At 43.3% G+C, this 25,115-nt stretch overlaps 1 protein-coding gene across 3 annotated transcripts in view; it reads right to left on the bottom strand.

Moving 5' to 3' along the window:
* The window catches only part of LOC130276966 (inositol-trisphosphate 3-kinase B-like), a 90,739-nt gene that overhangs the window by 9,333 nt on the left and 56,291 nt on the right, over positions 1 to 25,115 (bottom strand). For all 3 annotated transcript variants that reach the window (XM_056527049.1, XM_056527050.1, XM_056527051.1), the window contains exons 3-7: positions 17,624 to 17,708; positions 12,899 to 13,112; positions 11,309 to 11,513; positions 8,929 to 9,030; positions 6,717 to 6,788 (exon numbers count right to left, since the gene is read on the bottom strand). In XM_056527049.1, coding sequence (XP_056383024.1) covers positions 6,717 to 6,788; positions 8,929 to 9,030; positions 11,309 to 11,513; positions 12,899 to 13,112; positions 17,624 to 17,708 — 678 coding nt within the window. The remainder of the gene's footprint in view (positions 1 to 6,716; positions 6,789 to 8,928; positions 9,031 to 11,308; positions 11,514 to 12,898; positions 13,113 to 17,623; positions 17,709 to 25,115) is intronic.

Below are 25,115 nucleotides of genomic sequence, written 5' to 3'. Positions count from 1 at the left end.
CTCCTTTCAGGGTTGGGACTCATTGTACCCGTTCTGTTGGGGCATCCTGGGCTCTCCAGAATAGAGCCTCGGCCTCGCAGATTTGAAAGGCGGCTACCTGGTCGTCTTTGCACACTTTCTCGAGGTTCTACCGAGTTCATACCTTCGCATCGGCTGATGCTAGTCTGGGCCGTAAAGTGTTGCAGGCGGCAGTGGAACGGCCGTCTGCCTGACTGCTTATCTGCCCACCCAAGGGACGGCTTTGGTGCGTCCCACGGTCTGTGTACCCCAATGGAGCCGATAGAGAAAAGGAGATTTTTTAACACTTACCGTAAAATCTCTTTCTCGAAGGATCCATTGGGGGACACAGCTCCCACCCTTTTGGGATTTTCCTTGGTTCTCTGTCCGAGGGTGTGTTCAGTTATGTTTTTTTCTTCTGGTTCTCGGACAGTTTTGGGTTTTTCTTGGCCTGTTTGTCTCCTCCTATTGCTCTGGAACTTAAACTGATTAGCTCAGAGCCTGAAGGCGGGTATATCCTGCTGGGAGGAGCCAACTGTTTTTGTTGCCATAGTGTCACACCTCCTAGAGACAGCAAGATACACCCACGGTCTGTGTCTCCCAATAGATCCTTCGAGAAAGAGATTTTACGGTAAGTGTTATAAAATCTCCTTTTTTGTAGTGGATTCTTGTATAGCCCCTATAGAATTTGCACTGTGGATGTTCTAGTCATGATAAGAATTCTGGCTCCTGTTCACACACACACTGTCTGTTTCCTTTCTCTCTTTCCTGCTCTCTGTGACTGCACGTAGGGAACACCTTGTGAGCCTTTAACTGTTTAAACCCCCCCCCCCCTGCTCTCTCCTATTGGCCTTTTGAGCTAATTGACCCATAAACCAGCCCGCTGGATGCCAAAACTCCACGTGTTCCATGATTATTTCAAACTTTAACTCGTTTGTGCCAAAAGTTCTAAAATTCGGTGAGCCGTGCCAAACCCGAAATTCGGATCAAATCCGGGTTCACCAGGCTCGGCTAGCTCAACACTAAATAAGACTCTATTATAAGTGTGAGTTAGGTAAATAAATTTTGAAAATAACGAATATATCGTGTTATGAGGCTCTGCCCCCTTCTATCTGCAAAGTCAATTGCATAATGGGAAATGTAGGCTACAGTAGGACCACCATGTCAGTGGGGAAGAAGAAATTAAGACTGCAGACAACATCCACCACTTTGAGATATATAGTGAATTTCATATTTTATCCATCTTTAAATTATATAATCTGTTGCCAAATCTCCAGCGCAGACATTCACCTCTGAAACATATGAAAAGCTCTGATTTATGGCCGAAGAATGGTGCATCAACTGAAATAAGCATACACAGCAAGGCATACACATGCCTATGCTATTATTTAAAATAATAGAGAAATGTAATAGCCCCTCTGTAAAGGATGGTATACCACCCCCATAAGAGAGAGGGAAGTGAGATGGGCCTGCATACAGAGCCATAAAGAGAAACTGACAGCAGGGTCACCCGCGCCAACAGCTAGATAGTATGGGTGACCCTGTTTCTAGCAATGTCTCACTCACCCAAATCCGTCCAGCTGTTGTGGGGTTATTCATCAAAAAGTAAATATGAAAAATTCCAGAAACTAGCAATGGTACATCCCATTGCTCTTTTAGCAATGCTGACCACTCCATCCCCTGACCATCCAACGAAGAAACACAAAAAACAAATATAGGAGAGCGGACAGGATCGATATTCATATGCAGCCACTTTACAATAGTTTAGACTTTGTTTTTTTATTTGATCTGTTCTTACGATAAGATCGTAAGAACAGATCAAATAAAAAAACAAAGTCTAAACTATAAGAAAAAGGAGAAAAAAATAAATTATTGTACAGCATTTGTATCTCGTTATTCTAGAGATGCCAAAAAAATTGAAATTATTTTTTTTTTAAAAATTGGGATATATTACAACAAGACCCTTTTTTAAAAGAAGCTCTAGGAATTAATGAATTCAGGCCAAAGTTCATTTATAGGCGAGCAAAAACAGTTGCACAAGAAATTGCACCTTCATACCCTAGATTAAATACAAATATAATGAATAAAAAAACAAAAAAAAGAACAAGAAACACTGAAAGGATCGTTTAGATGCAACGAAAAGAGATGTGGTACCTGTTCACATATAGAAAACGGGAAACAGAAAATAAAAAGTGCGTCCACTGGTGAGGAAATTCCTATAAAATCCAGATTAAATTGTGCTAGCAATTTTGTCATTTATGTGCTCGAATGTCCGTGTGGGACCCAATATGTGGGCCGCACATCTCAAACACTTCGAAAAAGAATAAATTCGCATAGATTTAATATCAAGCACAAATATTTAAAGCATAGTGTTTCCCGTCATTTTTTAACACATCATAATGCAGACCCAGGGTTGCTACGGGTGATTCCCGTGGAGCAGATAGCGGAAAGTTTACGTAGATTCTCCACTTTATGTAGGAGAGAAAGTTTTTATATTTTTAAACTAAATACATTGATTCCGAATGGTTTTAATGAATGTATTGAGCGAGTATAAAGAAAATAGAAATTTTTGGTATTTTAATGTTTCGTCCAATGGACAACTGTTTCCGGGTGAACATGGGGTCATAGATCCATATAAAAGTAGTAATTGTGTTAGGAATAGGTATCCCTGAGGAAGGGGAATTTTCTCCCCGCAACGCGTCGGATTGTATGGATTATGAAATAAATTATTTTGAATGAAGTTAAGTGCATTGCAGTGATTTTAAAGAAAAATTTCGGACGGATCCGAAAAAGAAGTGATCGATTGACGGTGTGTCATATACCTGGACGGCGTGGTGGAAACAAACTTGTTCGAAGGCTAGCCGGATTGAGGGGGGTTTAAGGACGAAAAAAAACCCTCTCGCCGAAGTAAGTAAAATTGCACTTGGAAAGTTGTAAAGTGGCTGCATATGAATATCGATCCTGTCCGCTCTCCTATATTTGTTTTTTGTGTTTCTTCATTATATTATTCGGAGCGACGAGTCACTTGCCGAGGAGGATTGATGCGGAGAAAGGACTGATATAAGAGATCACTGGTTGTATCTACGGGCTTTTGAAAGTGTGTGAGTGGTTCTAGTAACCACTCACCAAGTGTAAGTGTGAATTTTATTCATTCAAAAGTGTTACCAACGGAAGGATTAGTACACCGCTCCCAAAAAAAGTTTTTTCTTGTACTACTTTCTGACCGTCCAACGCATCCCTTCATTATGCACTGATTCTGATTTCTCTCTCACTAGCCGAGCCAAGTCATCACTCGTACTTCTGCGCCTGCATGCCCGATCCACTACTCCCAGCCCGGTTAGTGAGAGGTCAGCAGCAGAAGCCGTGCATAATAATAATAAAAGGGCGTGTTGGACAAAGGGTGATGAATCACCCCCATGGCTAGTTTCTAGTTATTTGCATATTTACTTTTTGATGAATACCTCCACAACAGCTGGACGGATTTGGGTGAGTGATATACAGTGACCCCTCGACTTATGATGGCCCCGACATATGATCATTTCAACATATGATGGCCTCTCAGAGCCCATCGTATGTTGAAGGCAGCATCGACATATGATGCTGCTGTGTGTCGGGTCCATCGCATAAACTGCTATTTGACAGCGCTGACAACTTCAGCATCTGACAGATAGTTGTTTAATGTGCCCCCTTCTGCCTCCTGTTACTCACATGCTGTCCTGCTAACTGAAGCAGGCTTCCACTGTGAGCTCCGTGTAAGCCCCGCCCCCCAGTGCAACCATAGCCAATAGCCTGCAGCATCTTGCTGCAGGCATCCAATGAGCTGCTCCCCTTCCTTTCCTATAGAGCTGTAGTCGGCAGGATCGTAATGGAGGACATTCTGTCCCCCCTGAAGGTATTTAAAGAACTGTACAGTACTGTATGCGATGTCACACATCATATACAATACATATACACACTATACACCCCATACATCAATGTTTCCCTATCAGTGTGCCTCCAGCTGTTGCAAAACTATAACTCCCAGCATGCCCAGACAGTCAATGGCTGTACATGCATGCTGGGAGTTGTAGTTGTGCAACAGCTGGAGGCACCCTGGTTTGTTAAACACTCCCCATACACTCCACATACAATGGTCATACCAGAACCAATTAGCAGTTTCCCATAGAGATATGTATTCAACATACAATGGTTCCAAGGCCCCAGAACCAATTACCATTTTTACATAGACATATGTACTCGACATATGATGGTTTCAACATATGATGGTTCTCCTGGAACCAATTAATATCATATGTTGAGGGACCACTGTATAGTTAAGAATAGGATCACCCACACTCTCTACCTGCATATACAGGGTAGTGTGGTAACCCTGTCGGTTTCCCTTTAAAGTTTACATCCAAAGCTTGAAGCCCGTGTGATCTTCAGTTCCAGTGTGAGGAGACTCGTGCTGGGCAGTAGAATTATCTAGATAACCGTACAACACTAGTGAGTTACGTGCACAAGCTCTTTTTTTTTGATGAACTCGTTCACAAAACTTTCTGCCTCAGCAGTTGTACCGCCCGAGGTGACCTGCGTCCCCCAATGCAGAAGCTGAAGATGCCAGGCCTGAAACTTTGTATGTATGCTTTAAAGGGTATTCCCATTTCAAGATGTTATCACCTAAATTTTCTTATGTGATACATCATATGCTGGAACCACACATTTTTCCTCTCTGATTTTGAAAGAATCCTTTAAAAAAGCCTCTCTACATGCCACACATGAAGGACAGACAGTATAGGCCATAGCAGTGTGTATGTATTCTGGTATACTATGGATCTGCAATATTTGCAGTGTGCATGAACCCCTACATAGTGAACGTGGTGTTAGGTGGCATAGCTGGAACATTATTCAGCCTTTACTTATCATTCTTGACCACTTTATTAACGGAAACCTTGATCTATGTAGAAGTGATCTAATCTTTATTTTAGCATTCACTTCCTCACTGATGTTCATAGGATTAAATATAATAAGCACACTGAAATTCTTTGGAAACGAGAACACCTTAAAGGGGTTTTACCATGATTTACTTTCCACAGCAAACCTTCTATTTTGTTAGGTTAAATTAAATTAAATATCTGCCTTAGAAAAATATATTCCCTTGTCTCTGCCTTTTTTTTTTTCACCCCCCCCCCCCTTGTCATATGAAATCTGTGTGGTGGGTGGAGCTTATGATTGTCACATGGTTTGCTTTGAACTTCATTTCGCAGCAGTCATTAGGGTGCTGCATTAAGAATCAAATCTGCATAATGGTAAAGTTATCTCTTTTCATCTCACACAGCATACAGTGTTATTATAGGAAATAATATTCTTCCCCCTGCAAGTGAATTTAGTGGTACATAGAAGCTATAGCATGACATAATGTATATTTACCTTATCCTGGCCAGGGTTAGACAGCCAGTAATTATGTAAGTGAACTGTATGCAGTGTATCAGTTGCAGTCTACTGTGCATGAGGAGAACTGAGCATGTCTGACCAGAAGAGGAAACTGCCAAGAGGAGAGCATCCAGCCTGTCATCAAAAACTACTGATTTCTGATAACTATTTGTATTTGCAAATATGTTTCATTTCACAAAATGCATCAGTTTAGACCAATTAATCTTTATGGTAAAATCTCTTTAAAATGTATGAGTGTAATAAAATTAGCAGGGATCCTGGAGAAGAATTTCCATCTTCCTGATAAATTTGGGGGTAGTGCCAGGTTACTAAAAAAAACTTGTCCTATAACTTTTAGTAAACTGTCAGAATTCATTCCAGTGGTAAATACCGTATTTTTTCACCGTATAAGATGCACTTTTTCTTCCCCAAAACTGGGGGGGAAAAGTTGGTGCGTCTTATACGGCCAATACCTGCGGCCATCAACGTCCGGGACCCGCGGCTAATACAGGACATCACCGATCGCGGTGATGCCCTGTATTAACCCTTCAAACGCGGCGATCAAAGCTGACTGCCGCGTCTGAAGGGAAAGTAACACTAACCCGGCTGCTCAGTCGGGCTGTTCGGGACCGCCGTGGTGAAAGCGCGGCGTCCCGAACAGCTTACAGGACACCGGGAGGGACCTTACCTGCCTCCTCGGTGTCTGCTCTGTGCCGGGATCCCCTGCATGGCCGGCGCTCTCCTTCGATGTTGTCGCGCATGCCGTCCCGTCATCCAATAGGAGCGGCGTGCATAGCGACGTGATGACGGTGACGGAGAGCGTGGATCCCAGGGAAGAAGACGTCCGGAGCGTCGGGGACACCGCGGGGACGCGGTGACAGCGATGGAGCGACATCCAAAGCAGCGGTGACGGGTCCGGAGCGGCGGGGACATGTGAGTATTACCTCCTATACCAGTGGTCTTCAACCTGCGGACCTCCAGATGTTGCAAAACTACAACTCCCAGCATGCTGGGAGTTGTACTATTGCAACATCTGGAGGTCCGCAGGTTGAAGGTCACTGTTGGGTTCAGAATCTTTTTTTTTTTTTTCTAGATTTTGGACCTTTAAAATAGGGTGCATCTTATATGCCGGTGCATCCTATAGGGCGAAAAATACGGTAAACCATTATAAAGTTCTTCAGAAGACTGGAGGCATGAGAGGTACAGTATAGGCCCCATGCACGGTCATGAGAAGCGTTTAAGCCTTCTTCATACATTTTCTGGTTTCATAGACACCTGTACATTTCATTGTCTCCTCCATTACTAACCTCATGAGTGCGGAAGAATTCAGATTTCTGCAGTGCAGCCTGCATGTTCTCCAACCGCTCCAGGTAAGCAGCCTGAATAAAAAAAGATGATGCAGATCCTGTTTTACAACATAGGAGGACACTGCTGGCAGACACAACACTAAATGTACTCAATGGGGGACATGTATCATTATTTGTTTATGGTAGAAGCAGTTTACCCCTTTTGCTGAATTCTAAATTATGCGCAGATGCGCTAAATTTTCCAATCAAGCGCAATGAGTTTCATAAATTGCGGGCAAATATAGTAATCTCATACCTCCACTCTTTGAAAAATGAAATCGATGATTTAGAGCATCTTGCTACGTGAAGTCCAAGATGGCTTATATTTGCGTCAAAAATATGGTCATTGCGCAAGATTTCTGCGGGTAAATGAAATGTACGCAGTTAATAAATTGGTGCGTACAGTGGTCCCTCAAGTTACAATATTAATTGGTTCCAGGACGACCATTGTATGTTGAAACCATTGTATGTTGAGACCATAACTCTAGGGAAACCTGGTAATTGGTTCTGAAGCCACCAAAATGTCATCCAAAAATAGGAAAAAGTGAGGATTAAAGAAAATAAGTAGATAACTAATATAGATAAAGCAAATCCTTATATATAAAAGTAAGAAAGATCTGCTGGGAGCTGTAATCACTGTCTATGTCAGTGTTTCCCAACCAGGGTGCCTCCAGCTGTTGCAAAACTACAACTCCCAGCATGCCCGGACAGCCAACGGCTGTCCGGGCATGCTGGGAGTTGTAGTTTTGCAACAGCTGGAGGCACCCTGGTTGGGAAACAATGGTTTATGTAGAGGACAGGAGCTTCTTCAGGGTCCTATACAGTACACAGTGGCCCTCATTTACTATTCTAAACCCGACCTCTTTTGTCGGGTTTTTTTGGCGCATCTTTGTCTGCGCCATGTCGCAGACATCGTGCGCCAGTCTGCGACACCATGCGACATTTTTTCCCGACGGACCCGATGTGGATTCTCCCAAACCCGAAAAAGGGGCGTTACCCGACATTTCTGAGCTTTCCCACGTATTTATTAAGGTTTCCAACCCGAATTTGTTGTATTGTTGTGGATTTTTTCCCGACAGCTCAGAGGAGTTGGAAACCAAAACCAACAAAACCCACGTGCGACAAACAGGATGCGACATAATAATAAATACCAGGGGAAAAAAGCAGTCGGGTAAGAAAGCAAGATAGACTTACAACCCGATTTTCTTAGTAAATGAGGGCCAGTGTCCTAAATGGAGCCGCCCTTACGTGGAGTCCAAAGGAGCAGCTAACCCTGGCACAGGTAAGGAGTAGTACAGAACTTGTAGTTCCTCCCTGTACTGTAGGGGGTGCTACCAGATAGCCAGTCAGTGCTTGTACTTCAGTAATAGAGGTGATTTACCAGTGAAATGTCCATTCTGATTGGTCAGTTCTTCCAGCCATTGACATGTTTCACAGATCTGGACTGTCTGTAACATTGCATGTTAAATCTGGTTTCAAGTTACAATGGTCCAGAAAAGACCATTGTATGTTGAAACTATTGTATGTTGAGGCCATTGTAAGTTGAGGGATCACTGTACTAAATATATCACTCCCGAAACCTACACATCTGGAGGAAATGCTCCAGCAGAATGTATGCAAAAAAAACACAAAAAAACAGCTTGCGAAAAATTTACATAAAAAACAGGGGTAAAATCTTTGATACATGTCCCCCGATGTGTGGCCTATGTGAAGACACATGACATGCAAGCATTTCTAAGCTGACTGTAACACATGAAACTTGCATTGATCCTCCACCATGCTGGTTGGTTGAGACATGGTGCGTTGGCAGGGTATATACTGCCATCTATTTATGCCATGCTCAGATCAGAAGAATTTCTTTACAGAGGACAATTGTTGCTGCGGTCTCTCAGGTGTGATTCCTCCAGTATGGTGCACACCTTTGGAAACAAGACAAGTCTGGTAGCATTCCCTACGTTCTCTAGTCTGAAGTCAAGAATAGCAGAAAGGGCTGCAGGCACAATGCTACAAGTCTTGGCCACATAACAATAGGGGCTGCAAGAGGTCTACAAGGAAGAACAGAACTGAACCAACAAGCTGCAAGATCTGTAGAACAGGAAAAACATGCAGGGCCATAGGGATCTGTCAGGATAGAACTGATAGTAGCAGAAGAGAAGGTGCTGTCGTCTCGTACCAGGATGTCCTTCCGTCCCTTGGTAAAAACAACAAACGTGTCCATTATATTATCTCTGCTCTTCATTTTCTTGAAGTTTTTCTTAACAGGTCCGGCCTCAACCTAGAAGGAAAAAGGGCATCTTCAGCTGGGCACTGTAAAGGGGTAGTATCAGATCAGTAAAAAAAAAACAGCGCTGCTCTTGTGCACAGGCTAGTTGTGGTATTGCAACTTATCCCTATTAAACTGACTGCCTGAACTGCAAAAGACAGTCACTGTATTTATATATATATATATATATATATATATATATATATATATATATATATATATTTTTTTTTTTTTTTTTTTTTTTGTTATTTATGGCTTATTCACACTACAGAATATCTGCTCGGAGAAGCAGTGCAGTGTCCGCCATCAATGTCAGTTAGTACTGAACACACAAACCTGCGCCGTCCTCACTGACAGCAATGCAGTCTGCGCAGAATTTCACTACAGTATTTTCCGCCTCAGAAATTCTGCAGTGTGAATGGATGAACAGAATACTTATTTACACCAATGTTAAACTCAGCACTAGGACCGTGCAGACATTGCTGGTCCTCATGTTCATTCTTTCAGAGAAGTATTTCAGCGCAGAGTTGTCCACTGCGAAAATTCCGTAGTGTGCACTGAGCAGCAGAAACACATTGACAGCAATGGGACTTTTGCAACAGCTGGAGGCACCCTGGTTGGGAAACACTGTTCTAATCTTATACAACCACTTGGGTATATTACGATGACATAAAAGGCAGAGGCTGAAAATGCATGAATTTTGCCAACTTTTTTTTTTACGCAAAGTTTGACAGATTTTTGGGAGATACAGCCCATTCTGAGTTGACATCAAAGTAGTTACTGTTTTGCATATGGGTGTGGAATGCGCAGGTATTTTCCCCCAAAATACACAGTTACATGAAAAAAATGATGTGTGAATATTGTCTGACACTGACAGGTCACCTTATGGAGGGTTTCCTCATTCATTACTGTACAGGGAAGATTCACTGTTTTACACGTCTTGTACGTATACAGTCATGGGCGTAAATGTTGGCACCCCTGAAATTTTTCTAGAAAGTGAAGTATTTCTCACAGAAAAGGATTGCAGTAACACATGTTTTGCTATACACATGTTTATTCCCTTTGTGTGTATTGGAACTAAACCAAAAAGGGAGGAAAAAAAACCAAATTGGACATAATGTCACCGAACTCCAAAAATGGTCTGGACAAAATTATTGGCGCCCTTATCTTAATATTTGGTGGCACCCCAAATGTCTCACCTACGTCGGCCACACGCTGGGGCTGGAACGCCAGACAGCCGTCAGCCTATCACCTTCTTACATGCCACTGGGCTCAGCCAATCACTGGCCGAGGAGGAACATCGCTCCGGCCGGTGATAGGCTGACGGCTGTCCTCCCCAGTCCCCAGCGTGTGGCCGACGTAGGTGAGTTTAAAGTTTATTTTCTGCAGCCCGGGCATAGGGATACAGCGGACTGCAGTGGTCTCCAACCTGCAGACCTCCAGCTGTTGCAAAACTACAACTCTCAGCATGTCCGGACAGCCATTGGCTGTCCAGGCATGCTGGGAGTTGTAGTTTTGAAACAACTGGAGGTCCGCAGGTTGGAGACCACTGGCGTACAGTGAGTTCCAGCGCCAGCGGCCCCCAACACAGAGGAGGAGGGCAGTGCTTGACATCTGTGAATAGTGCCCCGCTTGGCTGATCATTAATTGGGGGGGGCAGAACAGTGCTGGCGGGTAACTTGATTTGGGGGGGGGGATCGCCGAACACCGCATGTGGGTCACAGGATTTGGGGGGGGGGGGGTGAAAATACCGTTATATACCGTGGAACCGCCGTAAGTTAAAAAAACTACCGTGATACACATATTTGGTCATACAGCCCAGCCCTAGCATCACATGCTTGAAACAATCTTATTTTTCCACTATTTTGAAAGGGTGCCAATAATTTTGTCCAGACCATTTTTGGAGCTTGGTGACATTATGACCAATTCGTTTTTTTTTTCCTCCCTTTTTTGGTTTAGTTCAATATACACAAAGGGAATAAATGTGTATAGCAAAACATGTGTTACTACAATCCTTTTCTGTGACAAATACTTAATCTTCTAGAAAAATGTCAGGGGCGCCAACATTTACGGCCGTGACTGTATGTATTGTGTCTGGAGATTACACATCAGGAAATTACAATTACTTTTTGCTACTAAGGTAAAGTTATGTAAAGTGTTGAGTGAAATAGAAAGTTCTGTTAATGCGTGACTGGTTGGTCAAGAGCCATTAAGGAGTTCTTAAAAAAGCCATTACACTTGTGTGAGCTGAAAGTTCCCAGAAGCCATCATATATTCTGTTGTGACTGACCGTAACACCTTCAATGCGGAATCCCAGCGATGCGGTGGAGCTCACACTCTCCCTCCACTGCATGTACCGCGGTTTGGTAACAGCTTGTTGCTTATGTTCTTCTGGTGTTGGAGCTTCAGGTTCTAGGGCCACCATCTTGTTATACATGTCTTTGCGTGGTGTTGGTTTCAGTAAGGCCTTGGCCAGCTCCTCTTCTAGGTATGTCCTGCAGCAAGACATTAGGGCTCCAACTTTAACCCATTCTATTAATGTTATATCATAAAAAGATAACTATTTTTGCACAGAAAGAGATGGTTCGGTGAGTGGCAAGTTGGGCAAATTGAACAGGGAACCAGTTTCCGATGGGGGCCTAAGAACAGGACCCCCAGGAGAAACGTAAGAGCGAAATTTAAAAAAAAAAACTTAATTTGAGCGCTATAAGGCTTACTTAATGTTTACATACAGTTCTTGGACAGACATTTTATGTAGCTGTCTTGCTCATTCTTTTCTAAAATAATACCTGCTCAATAGTAAAATGTTACATAATTAGAACGGTGAAGGGAAGGTGTATGGGTGAATAAAGTGGAGGGGATGTACTTCTATATTTGTGCATATGCAGGGGTACTCCAATGGGCAGCGTTGGGAAACATTTTAGTTCCAAATACTGTGTGAACGCTGCAAGGGTTGGCCACGGACCCCCCGCACCATCACGTCACGCCCCCTCAATGCAAGTGTATGGGAGGCTGGCAAGCTTCCTTGCACTGAGGTGGCGTGATGTCACGAGGGGGCGTGGCCAACCCCTGCAGCATACGCACACAGCTTGGGAACTAAATTTTCTGAACGCTGGCCAGTGGAGTACCCCTTTAATGTTATTTTGTTCTAGGAATGTATCTATTCTTTTTTTTTAAAGTCCTTAACTGTTCCTGCTGTGACCAGTTCCTGAGGTAGACTGCTCCATAAACTTACAGAGGGAGATTTATCAAAACCTGTGCAGAGGAAAAGTTGCCCATAGCAGCCAATCAGTGGTTTTTGTTTAGTATGCGAAGGCCTTGTTAAAAATGAGAGAAGCGATCTGAGCAGCTGGGCAGCTTTTCCTCTGTACAGGTTTTGATCTCCCCCACAGTTCTTATGGTAAAGAAATATTATTGCCCCTGGAGACGAAACCTTTTTTTCTCCAGATGGAGGGAGTGCTCCCTTGTCTTTTGAGGGTTTTCACCTGGAACAGTTTTTCCCCATATTTTTTGGAATGGGCCATTTGTATAAATGACTTGATCATATCCCCCCTGAAACGTGTGCATTGTTATTTCACTGAATTCCACTGAACTCAATAATCTCATTTGTACAATTTAGCTAAATAACAGGTGTTTTTAGGTACAAAAGATGGGGGGAAAAACAATGTGCGAACATAGCCTGGAATAATGTGATGTGGGCTGTACATGCCAGTATTATTTCCGCACACTATGGGGACACTATGGGAATATGTCTCATTTAGGCATTGTATAAATACGCGGTCCACGAGATTAACCCTCTGAAAATGGCAACTTTCCCCAGGCCTAATTTTCTACGGAAAAACTATATACAGAGAGGGAAATGATGAGGAAAACGTTTTACCGGATTCCAATTTTGCAGTCCATGATGCTTGGAGCTTCAAGGCCCATGAGCAAGTCTTCCATCTTGATATAAGTCTGCTCATCTCTCTCCACTAGTCCATAGTAGGTAGGAACATATGGCCGGAGCACATCTTCCATAAGGGCCACAAGGCATGCGTTTTCTATAGGGCTGAATTTCTTAAGGATGTGGCCTCTCTCACTTGCTTTGAAGTTACCTTAGAGAGCAAATACAGGAATTGAAGGAACTTAAGGTCTTGTACATGTTTACCAATCCCTCCTAAATATTTCTCTGATGAAGCTTTTGTCATATCACACTTGACACTTGGCTCACCTCTCCCCTGACTATTCAAAAGGTTTAGATTTTTAGAAACTTTACAATGTATTTACTGCCAAGACTAAAGGACCCCGAGTCAGTGATGTGACGTTCAGCTGTGAAGCTCAGGAACCTCTCAAGTTTCCCTTTAATTTTACTGTTTGTATATAAACCACATAAAGAGTTGTGCAAGGTTTAAGGTTACATTTTTTAAAGAAAATACTACACATGCGGGTATGTGATTTCCAAAAGTATCTCCCCAACCACAAAACATATAAAGGTAACAATGTGCAAGATACTTAAACATGGTTGAGGTTCACCATGACTATGCACATAGACAACAACCTATAACCAACAGAAGCAGAAAACATAGGGGAAAAAAAGAGAAAGAAAGAAAACGATATATTTTAAATAGCAGTCTGAAGGGTCTTTGTGAAAAATAGCATATTTTACGGTCTGATACCTGGGACTCATTGCTTTCAGTCTAGTCTTCAGCTTTTAGCATCTAATATTGTTCATTAAAGTACCGTAAGAAGAGTATTTATGTGTTACCGTCAGCCAGGATTAAGGCTTCTGGATTATACAGATTAGGTTTCATTTAAAGGGGTATTCCAGGATTTTTTATTATTTGACTATGCTACAGGGGCTGCAAAGTTAGTGTAGTTCATAATATAGTGTCTGTCCCTGTGTGTGACGGTTTTCTCACAATTCTTCTGTGATTTTCACCCCACTATTTATTTTTACCAGCATACAAAATGACTGTTGTCTCAGATTTTTCCCAGCTTGCAATGCGGCCGAGACCTGACATCACTAGTCAGCTGATGACAAGGAGCCTGTCTGCTTCAATGGGTGGAGCGATCATTCTGCAACTAATGCAACAGCTGTAGGCACCCTGATTGAAAACCACAGGTCTTTTGAATGGATGCAGCTCATTTATGTTTCAATGGGTGGGGTGGCTGATGTGTGGGAGGGAAGAAAATGGAATTGTGGGATTTTTAGTCAAAGAAAGAAAAGTCAAACAGGAAATACCAGTTCACAAAAAACTAGTCACAGTGTTATTGTAATCTCATGACATAGCCATTTAGCCCCAAGACAAGCGCAGATCCTTCCTAAGCATGTCCATTACTGTCTGCCAGGTACGTACTAAAATCACCTTATGCTGGAGTACCCCTTAATGTCTCGATATCCTTGAATTGATTGATTTGTATTGATTTTCTGCATGTCTTCTACCTCAGAGTTTCCATAAAAATTCTGCAGACAGCTTCGCTCACATTTCTTCAGTATCGGTATATCCCTTAAAGCAGTGGTCTCCAAACTGTGGACCTTCAGATGCTTGCAAAACTACAATTCCCAGAATGCCCGGACAGCCAACGGCATGCTGGGAGTTGTAGCTTTTCAACAATCAGAGGTCCGCCGTTTGAAGACCACTGTCCTATATTATCTATATAGAGCTTTCTCTGTTAACTTTTTAGGAAGTGTACAACATTGTATACACTACATTATATATTTGGTATCTGGCTGCAGCTTATTCTCCATTCAAAATACATGCACACTCAACTGAGCATGCATATGTAGGGTGAGGGAGGGGGTCAAGAGATACTGCTCCTAAATGACTAATAGCTATATAATGTATGGACAGCTTTATCCCCCTCTCCCCTGTCAAACACTGCTGAGACAAGTGTAAACAGGGTTATGGGAGGAGGTAGCTGTTATATATTACACACACACCCCCCCCCCCCCCCCCCCCAGCAAAAGGCGGCATATACAGTATGGCTGACTGTCTATAACATACTGTTCTACGGTGCCCTGCATTCTGTAAACACCATTGTAAACTCTGTGTAGATACTAAAGGGCCGTCAAAAGGAAGATTCCGCCTGCAGGATTCTAGAGGAAACTTTGGGCTGCAAGACACATTGCAAGTCAGGATCAGTTCCATTTTTCAAGTAAACTAAACCACTCTTAAAGTTACATTGTCTACTTAAAATGTTACAGTCTGAATCCTTTTTGACTGTAAGTTGAAATACATTTCCTTCTGCCAAGTAACTCTGATATCCAATATAATGCCCAGGGCAGGGACTCCCTAAGATGGGATTCTCACACGGACCACCTCAGGCCCTGCACTAGGCATGACAATACCATAGACGTTCTGCCGCAGTGTACACTAGTCTTAAGTCTATAAACACACTGGCCCTCATTTGCTTTGTCGCATTGTGCGTCAGATTCTGGATTTGAGCTGAGGAAAACCCTACAGATCAGAGCATGTGTAAAAAAAAAAAGCAAAGTGTAGGGAAAGTGGAAAATGTAGGGAAACCTTAGTAAATACCGTGGAAAATAAATTGTAGGGAATTAAAACCCACAAAGAAACCTACACTCCATTCTTAGTAAATAATGGCCACTATATTGCTACTCTCCTCTGGCAGATGCTGAATAACTCTTCTAATAAGAGGGTGAGTGGCCTGGAGTGACCAAAAACCTGAATGGGGCTGAGACATAATCCAAGAGTTACCAACCAGAAATAGCCCCTGTATAAGGGGCAGGTGCCAAATACCAGGTGTTTCTGGAAAATAAAGCAGACAATTTTTCTTTAAGGGGTACTCCGCCCCTAGACATCTTATCCCCTATCAAAAGGATAGGGGATAAGATGTCAGATCGCGGGGGTCCCGCCGCTTGGGACCCCCAGGATCTCGGCTGCAGCACCCAGCGCTGGAGGCTCTCATCCTAATGCTTCAAGACCACGGTGACGGGAGATCTTGACGTCACGACTCCGCCCCCATGTGGCATCACGCCCCTCCCCCTCAATGCAAGTCTGCAAGTCTATGGGAAGGGGTGTGATGGCTGTCACGGCCCCCTCCCATAGACTTGCATTGAGGGGCGGGGCGTGATGTCACGATCTCCCGTCACCGTGGTCGGGAGCCGAAGCCTCCAGCGTTTCCGGAAGCCGCAACAGGTGGGTGCTGCAGCCGAGATCCCAGGGGTCCCCAGCGGCGGTACCCCGGCGATCTGATCCTTTGGATAGGGGATAAGATGTCAAGGGGCGGAGTACCCCTTTAAACCCCCACAACCACTTTATAGACATGGCTTCTTTCTCACACCTGTCCATGTATTGGAGCTCAGCTCCACTGAAGTAAATTTGGCTAAACCGCAATACCACATAGAACGTGTGGACAGTAGAGAGGAGCAAATTTTTAAAAGTTTGGTTCCTCCACTTCAGCCGAATCTTAGCACAATGTTTGGTTTGGGCAGAACTAGTCCTGTCAGAACCGGATGTTTCTAGTTAACTTTTCTAAGATTCCCTGAAATGGCAGCAATGTTTCCCCCTCACTCTGCAGTAAGTTAGAGATATAAGAATAAAAAGTCCCTTATTTCTCCCGAAAGGATTGTGACCACGTCCTGAAGGACAATGCTTTTGGACACGGTCACAATCCTCTCGGGAGAAATAAAGCTTTGAAATAATAACTAGGTTCATCCTTACCATCCACGCCGAGTGCAGCGTCTATCAAGGGACTTTTTATTCGTATATCTCTGTGTTATATCCGTTTCTCTGCGGCGGCACACCGCTACACTACAGCTGCAGTGCGGTGGATCCCTACCTGCTTCACCATTCATCGTAAGGGAGATATGCGTATCTTATATACACTCAAGGTGAGCAGTATATATTGATCCATGTATTCTTTTTGTCACCATTTAATGTACGAGGCGCCGGTATCTCGGTTGTCCCCTTTTTATATTCCATACGCAGTAAGTTGACACTGTGGACACTGACTTGCTGTGTCGTGCAGGGGAAAGATTCCCAGGTTGGAATCGATTACATTAAAGGGGTATTCCAGGCAAAAACTTTTTTTTATATATATCAACTGGCTCCGGAAAGTTAAACAGATTAGTAAATTACTTCTATTAAAAAATCTTAATCCTTCCAATAGTTATTAGCTTCTGAAGTTTTCTGTCTAACTGCTCAATGATGATGTCACGTCATGGGAGCTGTGCATGATGGGAGAATATCCCCATAGGAACTGTACAGCTCCCGGGACGTGAGTCATCAGAGAGCAGTTAGACAGAAAACAGCAACCCAACTTCAGAAGCTAATAACTATTGGAAGGATTAAGATTTTTTAATAGAAGTAATTTACAAATCTGTTTAACTTTCTGGAGGCAGTTGATATATAAAAAAAAAGTTTTGGCCTGGAATACCCCTTTAAGCTGAGGATACATATAGGATCTCTATCTTACTGTAGAAAAGCAAGTTCAATCAAAGTGAATCACCTGAAGTTCGTGTTTGTGCTGAACGGAAACCTTTTAAAAGAGAAAGTTGTGTCTTTCAGAAGAATTATTGTAAAGATTTCTCTGGACTATGCAGACAATGTCATTTACAAGAATTTGGGTAAACAATATTGAGCCATCTAGACTCCATTTGTACCTTCATGACCAGCCAGCTGCACCCAGGAATTCTGCCGTCGGAGGGACCAATGCACCATTGTGAAGAAAGTCTTCCATGACTTGGTCTATAAAATAAATGATTACGTAGTCAGATTTGTGTTTTGTGGGGAAAAAAAAGGACACAACACATGCATTATTTTCAATAAGGGCCCCAATTCCATTTATGTTTCTTGGACCATTGCCAGTATACATGAGAATAACTTACACCAAGAAAACACACACGTTCCTGAAATCAGTCACCAGTAGACGATGCTTGATCTATGACAGCTAAAGCCCGGCCATACACTTTTATGTTTTTGTAATCTAATAGCTCTTTTTATTTCTATTCCATAATTTATGCCTGATTTAGGCTTCTGTGGATATTCTATGTCTTTCTTTTGTTCCTTTTATGTCCATGGTGTTGAGAGGTCCTCTTTGCGTGGCCAGCATGCCCAGTGAGCCATCTCTCGTTGCAGATTTCTTTGTACCGTATTTTTCGCCGTATAAGACGCACTTTTTCTTCCCCAAGGGGGGAAAAGTTGGTGCGTCTTATACGGTGAATACACACCTATCGCGGCGGTCCCTGCGGCCATCCACGGCCGGGACCCGCGGCTAATACAGGACATCACCGATCGCTGTGATGCCCTGTATTAACCCTTCAGACACGGCGATCAAAGCTGACCGCCGCGTCTGAAGCGAAAGTGACACTAACCTGGCTGCACCGGGAGGGACCTTACCTGTCTCCTCGGTGTCTGCTTCGTGCCGGGATCCCCTGCATGGTCGGCGCTCTCCTTTGTCATCATCACGTTGTCGCGCACGCAGCCCCGTCATCCAATAGGAGCGGCGTGCGTAGCGACGTGATGGCGGCGACGGAGAGCGAGGATACCGGGCAGCAGAGACGTTCCGGAGCAACGGGGACACCCTGGGGACGCGGCGACATCGATGGAGGGCGACATCCAGGGCAGCGGTGACGGGTCCGGAGCGGCGGGGACACGTGAGTATTACCTCCTATCCAGTGGTCTTCAACCTGCGGACCTCCAGATGTTGCAAAACTACAACTCCTAGCATGCCCGGACAGCCAACGGCTGTCCGGGCATGCTGGGAGTTGTAGTTTTGCAACATCTGGACGTCTGCTGGTTGAAGATCACTGTGACCTATACTTTACATTGTATTCTAGATTTCCCTCATTTAAAATAGGGTGCGTCTTATATGCCGGAGCTTCCTATAGGGCGAAAAATACGGTATACTATGCTTTAAAACATCCTTAATTATAAAATTGTGGCAACCTGCAGACACCACTGAGGGAACCTAAAATTCTAATGTCTACTATTGTATTACTGAATTCAATGTATAAACTGTATGCAGTAAGCTCCCCTAGGGGTGGCTGCATGAATGTATAATTTTAATAAGTTATCCCAAGATAAAAAGTTATTTTCTAGCCACAGCATAGGTGATGAATAGCTGACGGGTGGGAGTCTCAAGAACGAAGGCCCCTTGTCCCCAAGTGATGGAGTGGCAATGACTTCTATTAAAAAATCTTAATCCTTCCAGTACTTTTTAGGGGCTGTATACTAAAGAGAAATCAAAAAAAGAAATGCATTTCCTCTGATGTCATGACCACAGTGCTCTCTGCTGACCTCTGCTGTCCATTTTAGGAACTGTCCAGAGCAGCATATGTTTGGGGATTTCCTCCTGCTCTGGCGAGTTCCTAAAATGAACAGAGATGTCAGCAGAGAGCACTGTGGTCGTGACATCAGAGGAAATGCATTTCTTCTTTGGATTTCTCTTTAATATACAGCCCCTAAAAAGTATTGGAAGGATTAAGATTTTTTTAATAGAAGTGATTTACAAATCTGTTTAACTTTCTGGCATTAGTTGATTAAAAAAAAAAAAAAAAATGTTTTCCACGGGAGTACCCCTTTAAGTCCACTGGTTTTCACCTTTTAAATTCTTCTAACAATGGGGAGTGGAAATGAGGAATATTTTTGTGTTCCTTGGCATTGGGTTTACAGATGGACATGCCACTACCTGAATAGGATATTAGCCTGAAAAACTTTTTTCCCTGTAATTCCAAGAAATGTTCATGCAAAGCATTGTTTGAAATAACCATGAACTATATCACATTATTCCTGTTTTCACAATATCATTTTTGGCGATGCTTGGTGAACGTTCCTGTGTCCAGAAAGCTGCAGTGAATATCAATAAAGTCATAGCACTGAATGTCATTTTTTACGATAACACTGAGACTATAAGGCTATGTTCACACTCTGGAATATTATTAGGTGCTATCTCCGCACAAAGAATTATTGTGTTCATTATTTGTGCCGACACAGAAAATAGAATTTCTGTGCTGGAAACATCTGGCACAGAAATTCCGCTGTGTGCACAGCACATCAGAATCCCGTTGAATTCAATGGGACTCTGCTGCAGTAGAATTTCTGTGTGGACACTACAAGCGGAATTCAACAGGATTCTGCTGCTCTGAACACACGGTGGAATTTCCGTGACAGATGTTTTTGGCACGGAAATTCCACTTTCCATGTCCGTACAAAAAATGTACACGTTATGGAATGCTTAGCAGTCTATGAGACGGCGCATTTCTGTGCGGTCCTAGCGCCTTATGCCTGTGTCCCGCAGTGCCTGGAATGTCCGCACGGACATTTCATCGTGTGAAGATAGCCTCAGCCCCAGAAAGCCTTGGTTTTATAAAACCGGCAATCTAATAGTCAGCAAATTGAAGGGAACCTGTACATTGTTTCATGCAGTCCGAACTACAAGCAGCATTGAACAGGCAGCTGTACCCTCAGTACAATGCACTATAAACTACTGTGTATTGTTGTCACATTTCTGAGAAATAACAGCTTTAATAGCTGGGAACGTGATATAAAATCAAAAAGGTCAGCTCTCCGGCGCAGCAGTGGATGAGAGCCGCCTCCTGGATTTTTCCATCACATCCCATCTTTAAAGCTATGACTTTTTTAAAATATTGCAGCAAATCATAAAGCAAGGAGTCCGAGCCTATTTCATACTGCCTGGCAGTAGAGATGAGCGAATTTACAGTAAATTTGATTCGTCACAAACTTCTCGGTTCGGCAGTTGATGACTTTTCCTGCATAAATTAGTTCAGCTTTCAGGTGCTCCGGTGGGCTGGAAAAGGTGGATACAGTCCTAGGAAAGAGTCTCCTAGGAATGTATCCATCTTTTCCAGCCCACGGGAGCACCTGAAACCTGAACTCATTTATGCAGGATACGTCATCAACTGCCGAGCCGTGAAGTTCGTGACGAATCGAATTTACTGTAAGTTCGCTCATCTCTACCTGGCAGGTTATATATAAAAAGAGAAGGCCTGACTCACTAACTGATCAACGCCCAGCCTAAACCCTTGCACCTAGAAAGCTGAATTTTTTCACAGGTGGTGTTTTTAAGACGTAGACGAGGAATAAGAAAGGATGAAAAAGGGGTTGTAAGAGAAGTCCGTCATTTTTGAAGTTTGAAGCATGTAACTTTGTTTTTAGGCTAACAATTAGAAATAAAGAATCACAGAATTCCGCCCCTGAAGGGGTGAAACGGGGGTTCAAAGTTTGTATGAATTAACCTCTTTTCGCAGAACGCTGGGTATACCCGGTGCTGCGGCACAGGAGGGTTATGAAGCGAGCTCAGGAGCTGAGCTCGCATCATACCCGCACGGTCCCGCTATCAGCAGCCAAGACCCGTGGTTAATGCTGGACTTCGCCGTTCCGGCAGATGTCCAGCATTAACTCTTTAGACGTGGCGATCAAAGTTTAAAGAATTCGGGTTGTTTGGTTGCCCGTAGACTTTACCAAGAGTGGCCTCATTACTATAGGATCGTAAAAAGTAGATCTATGTTACCCCAAATTTAATGCGAGCGAAGCCGCGGGCGAAAGCTAGTGAATTACTAATTACAATTTTAATGCTGGGTAGTAAATCGTTGAGGGGAGGTAACATATGCCATAGACCAGTGTTTTCCAACCAGTGTGCTTTAAAGGGGTAGTCCAGTGGTGAAAAACGTATCCCCTATCCTAAGGATAGGGGATAAGTTTGAGATCGCGGGGGGTCCGACCGCTGGGGCCCCCTGCGATCTCTCTGTACGGGGGTCAGGCTCTCCGCCCAGATAGCGGGTGTCGACCCCCGCACGAAGCGGCGGCCGACACGCCCCCTCAATACATCTCTATGGCAGAGCCGGAGATTGCCGAAGGCAGCGTTTTGGCTCTGCCATAGAGTTGTATTGAGGGGGCGTGTTGGCCGCCGCTTCGTGCGGAGGTCGACACGCCCCCTTCCCGCGGGCTGTCGGGGCTCCATACAGGAGATCGCAGGGGGCCCCAGCGGTCGGACTCCCCGCGATCTGCAACTTATCCCCTATCCTTAGGATAGGGGATAAGTTGTTCACCACTGGACTACTCCTTTAAGCTGTCGCAGAATTACAACACCCTGCATGCCCAGGCAGCCATCAGCTGTCTGGACATGCTGAGAGTTGTAGTTTTGCAACAGCTGGAGACACACTGATTGGGAAACACTGCCATAGACAAGCTATAATAAAATTGTGAAAGCTATGGCATAATAAACTACACAAAAAATGCACTGTATAAGAAATCATTGTGACTCGATGACTAGATCATCAGACTTTATAGATTCCTATAAGGCAGTGGTCTTCAAACTGTGGCCCTCCAGATGTTGCAAAACTACAATTCCCAGCATGCCCGGACAGCCAACGGCTGTCCGGGCATGCTGGGAGTTGTAGTTTTGCAACATCTGGAGAGCCACAGTTTGAAGACAGCTGCTATAAGGAAATAAACCTTCTGTGTATTATGTTTTCTAATAAAGTCTTTGGAGCTCAGGTATCATCATAAGGACTGACCAGTTTCCTGGTGACTTACTACATATACTACTATGTCAATAATTCAAAACCTGCTGTCTGGGTAAGGAGGAGACCCTCATACACATTAACTATTGACCATAATCATCAGGGTCGGCCTCCTTTTATCTACCGTGTATGGTCAAGTTACTGTGTCTCTGTCATTATAAAAATAAAAAAAACCTTGTTGTTATGTTGCAGGAACATGTGAAAAGTTTTAATCGAAAGTTACAAATCAGAAGTTTGTATATATAACAAGGGGGCATCCCTTTCTACACCAGCACAGACAGGGGGTTCTTTACTGTAAGAGCAGTGAGACTGTGGAATTCTCTCCCGGAGGAGGTGGTCATGGTGAACTCTGTAAAATAATTTAAAAGGGGCTGGATGGATTTTTGGAGAGTAATAACATCACTGGTTATGTATACTAGATTTATAGGGACAGAACGTTGATCCAGGGATTTATTCTGATGCCATATTTGGAGTCGGGAAGGAATTTTTACCTCTAGTATGAGGGTTTTTTGCCTTCCTCTGGATCAACTCAGTAGGGACTCATTAGGGTTATAGGTTGAACTTGATGGACTCTGGTCTTTTTTCAACCTTATTAACTATGTTACTATGTAGGGTCTAAGGGGGACATTTATCAAGGTATTTTGTTTTTGTTTGTTATTTTGGCTTCCTCCTGGCGTAAAAAAGTCGCATGTGAACCTAAGCACTTTTTTGTGCGACTTTTGTGGCTAAGCACAAAGTTACAAACAGCCTTACCTAAGCAAATTTCAGTTTTCACTTTGCAGTGGTCAGGTATTTATGATGTGCGAAAGTCGCACACAGGCAAAAAAAAAATGTCACAAACCACTTACAAAAAGTCCCAAGTCTACTCCAGGTCTGCCTGGAGCACAAAACTCCCATACGTGAGCAAATGCAAAAGAAAGTAAAAAGTCTTACAAAAGTCTCAGTTGCAACTTTTTGGTTTTGCTTATGTGCTCCAAATTCATCAACCCCCTGTGATAGTATGATAAATATGTTACACATATGTATAACTAAAGCAAAAAAAAATGCCTTCAGAACTTGCTTACCAAAGCAAACAATGATAAATGTCCCCTAAGTGTTCAGAACCCCACCAATGTTTAGACATAGCCAGGAGGTGCACGTGCCCATACATTTCACTACCAGGCTCCTGTGATCTCCGTCTGACTGTACAGACAAGCCCCATAGACTTACAATAGAGCTCATCTCGGGTAGCAAGACAAGCTGGACAGAAACACTTAGAGGTTAGGTTTTTTTTTTTTTTTTTTTTTTTATAATAACATGAACTTTTTTAAGGAGTAGACCAATTAAAAAAATGGATCCCCCATCTACCTCTCAGAGCAACACTACCCGGTGACGAGCTGCTTGGCTGGCGCTTAGCTTCTATATCGGAACGTACTATACGAGAGCGCAGGTCTCTTTTAGTTTTTTACTTTCAGGATCTATGAAAGTGTTAAAGACAGGGTTGGTAATACAAGTGTGTCCTTTCAGAGTTTAATGTGCTACAGATTTTCGGTCTGATGAAGCTGAACTGAACATAGGGGTCTCCCACCTGATCACCCTTAAAGTCACAGAACACATTAAACAAATTATGCAAAACACACAGTGCGAGACGCCAGGATTAGCCGGTTTTACACATCTTTCATCACTAGTGCCATGACTTGTGTTAGATTCACATGAAAGAAATTTACATTGGAAGCCACATGTTTGAAAAAGACCAGAGAGGAACATAAACCAACAAGCGTGAGAAAGGAAAAACAGGAGTATGTCAAGAGGCCTTGCCGCTAGTTCAACCATGACATGTATCTATAGCGAAGCATGTTGACTGCCGTCTATAGAAACGAGCGGCTACTAAGTTCACTATTAGGTTTAATATAGGACTAACATTAGAATATTCATAAATCAAGGATTTATAATATGAAATGGTTGTTCTCAATACACTCTCACTGGCCACCGTATTAGGTTCAACTGCTTGTAAACACAAATAGGTAATCAGCCAATCACACAGCGGCAACTCAACGCATTTAGGCATGTAGACGTGATCAACTTCAAACCAATGATGCATAATTTAAACAACATCCTACCCGAAATCTTTTGCTGATCATATCCATTCCTTTATGATCCTTAATTATATCATACATGACAATGAGGTCACTGTACTCCAATGGCCTCCACAGTCACCAGATCTCCATCTGCCCAAAACTGAACAGCATATTCCAGGTGAGGCCGTACCAATGCTTTATAAAGGGGGAGTATTATGTCCCTGTCCCTCGAGTCCATGCCTCTTTTGATACATGACAATATCCTGCCGGCTTTGGAAGCAGCAGCCTGACATTGCATGCTATTCTGTAGTCTGTGATCTACAAGTACACCCAGATCCTTCTCTACCAGTGACTCTGCCAGTTTAATCCCCCCTAAGACATACGACGCATGCAGGTTATTAGTCCCAATGTAAGGTTTCCATTTATCCACACTGTATCTTATGTATGTCTCATAGACTGTATCGTGCTACAAAGCTTGGTGTCCTCTGCAAAGATGGAAACAGAGCTGTTAATCCCATCCGCTATATGTGGTGAAACAGGATGTGCAGCTGATA

This window comes from Hyla sarda, chromosome 6 (genome assembly GCF_029499605.1).
Source record: "Hyla sarda isolate aHylSar1 chromosome 6, aHylSar1.hap1, whole genome shotgun sequence".
NCBI classification, from domain to species: Eukaryota; Metazoa; Chordata; class Amphibia; order Anura; family Hylidae; genus Hyla; species Hyla sarda.
The sequence above is the reverse complement of the archived record's forward strand: the minus strand, read 5'-3'. Positions and strand labels throughout refer to the sequence as shown.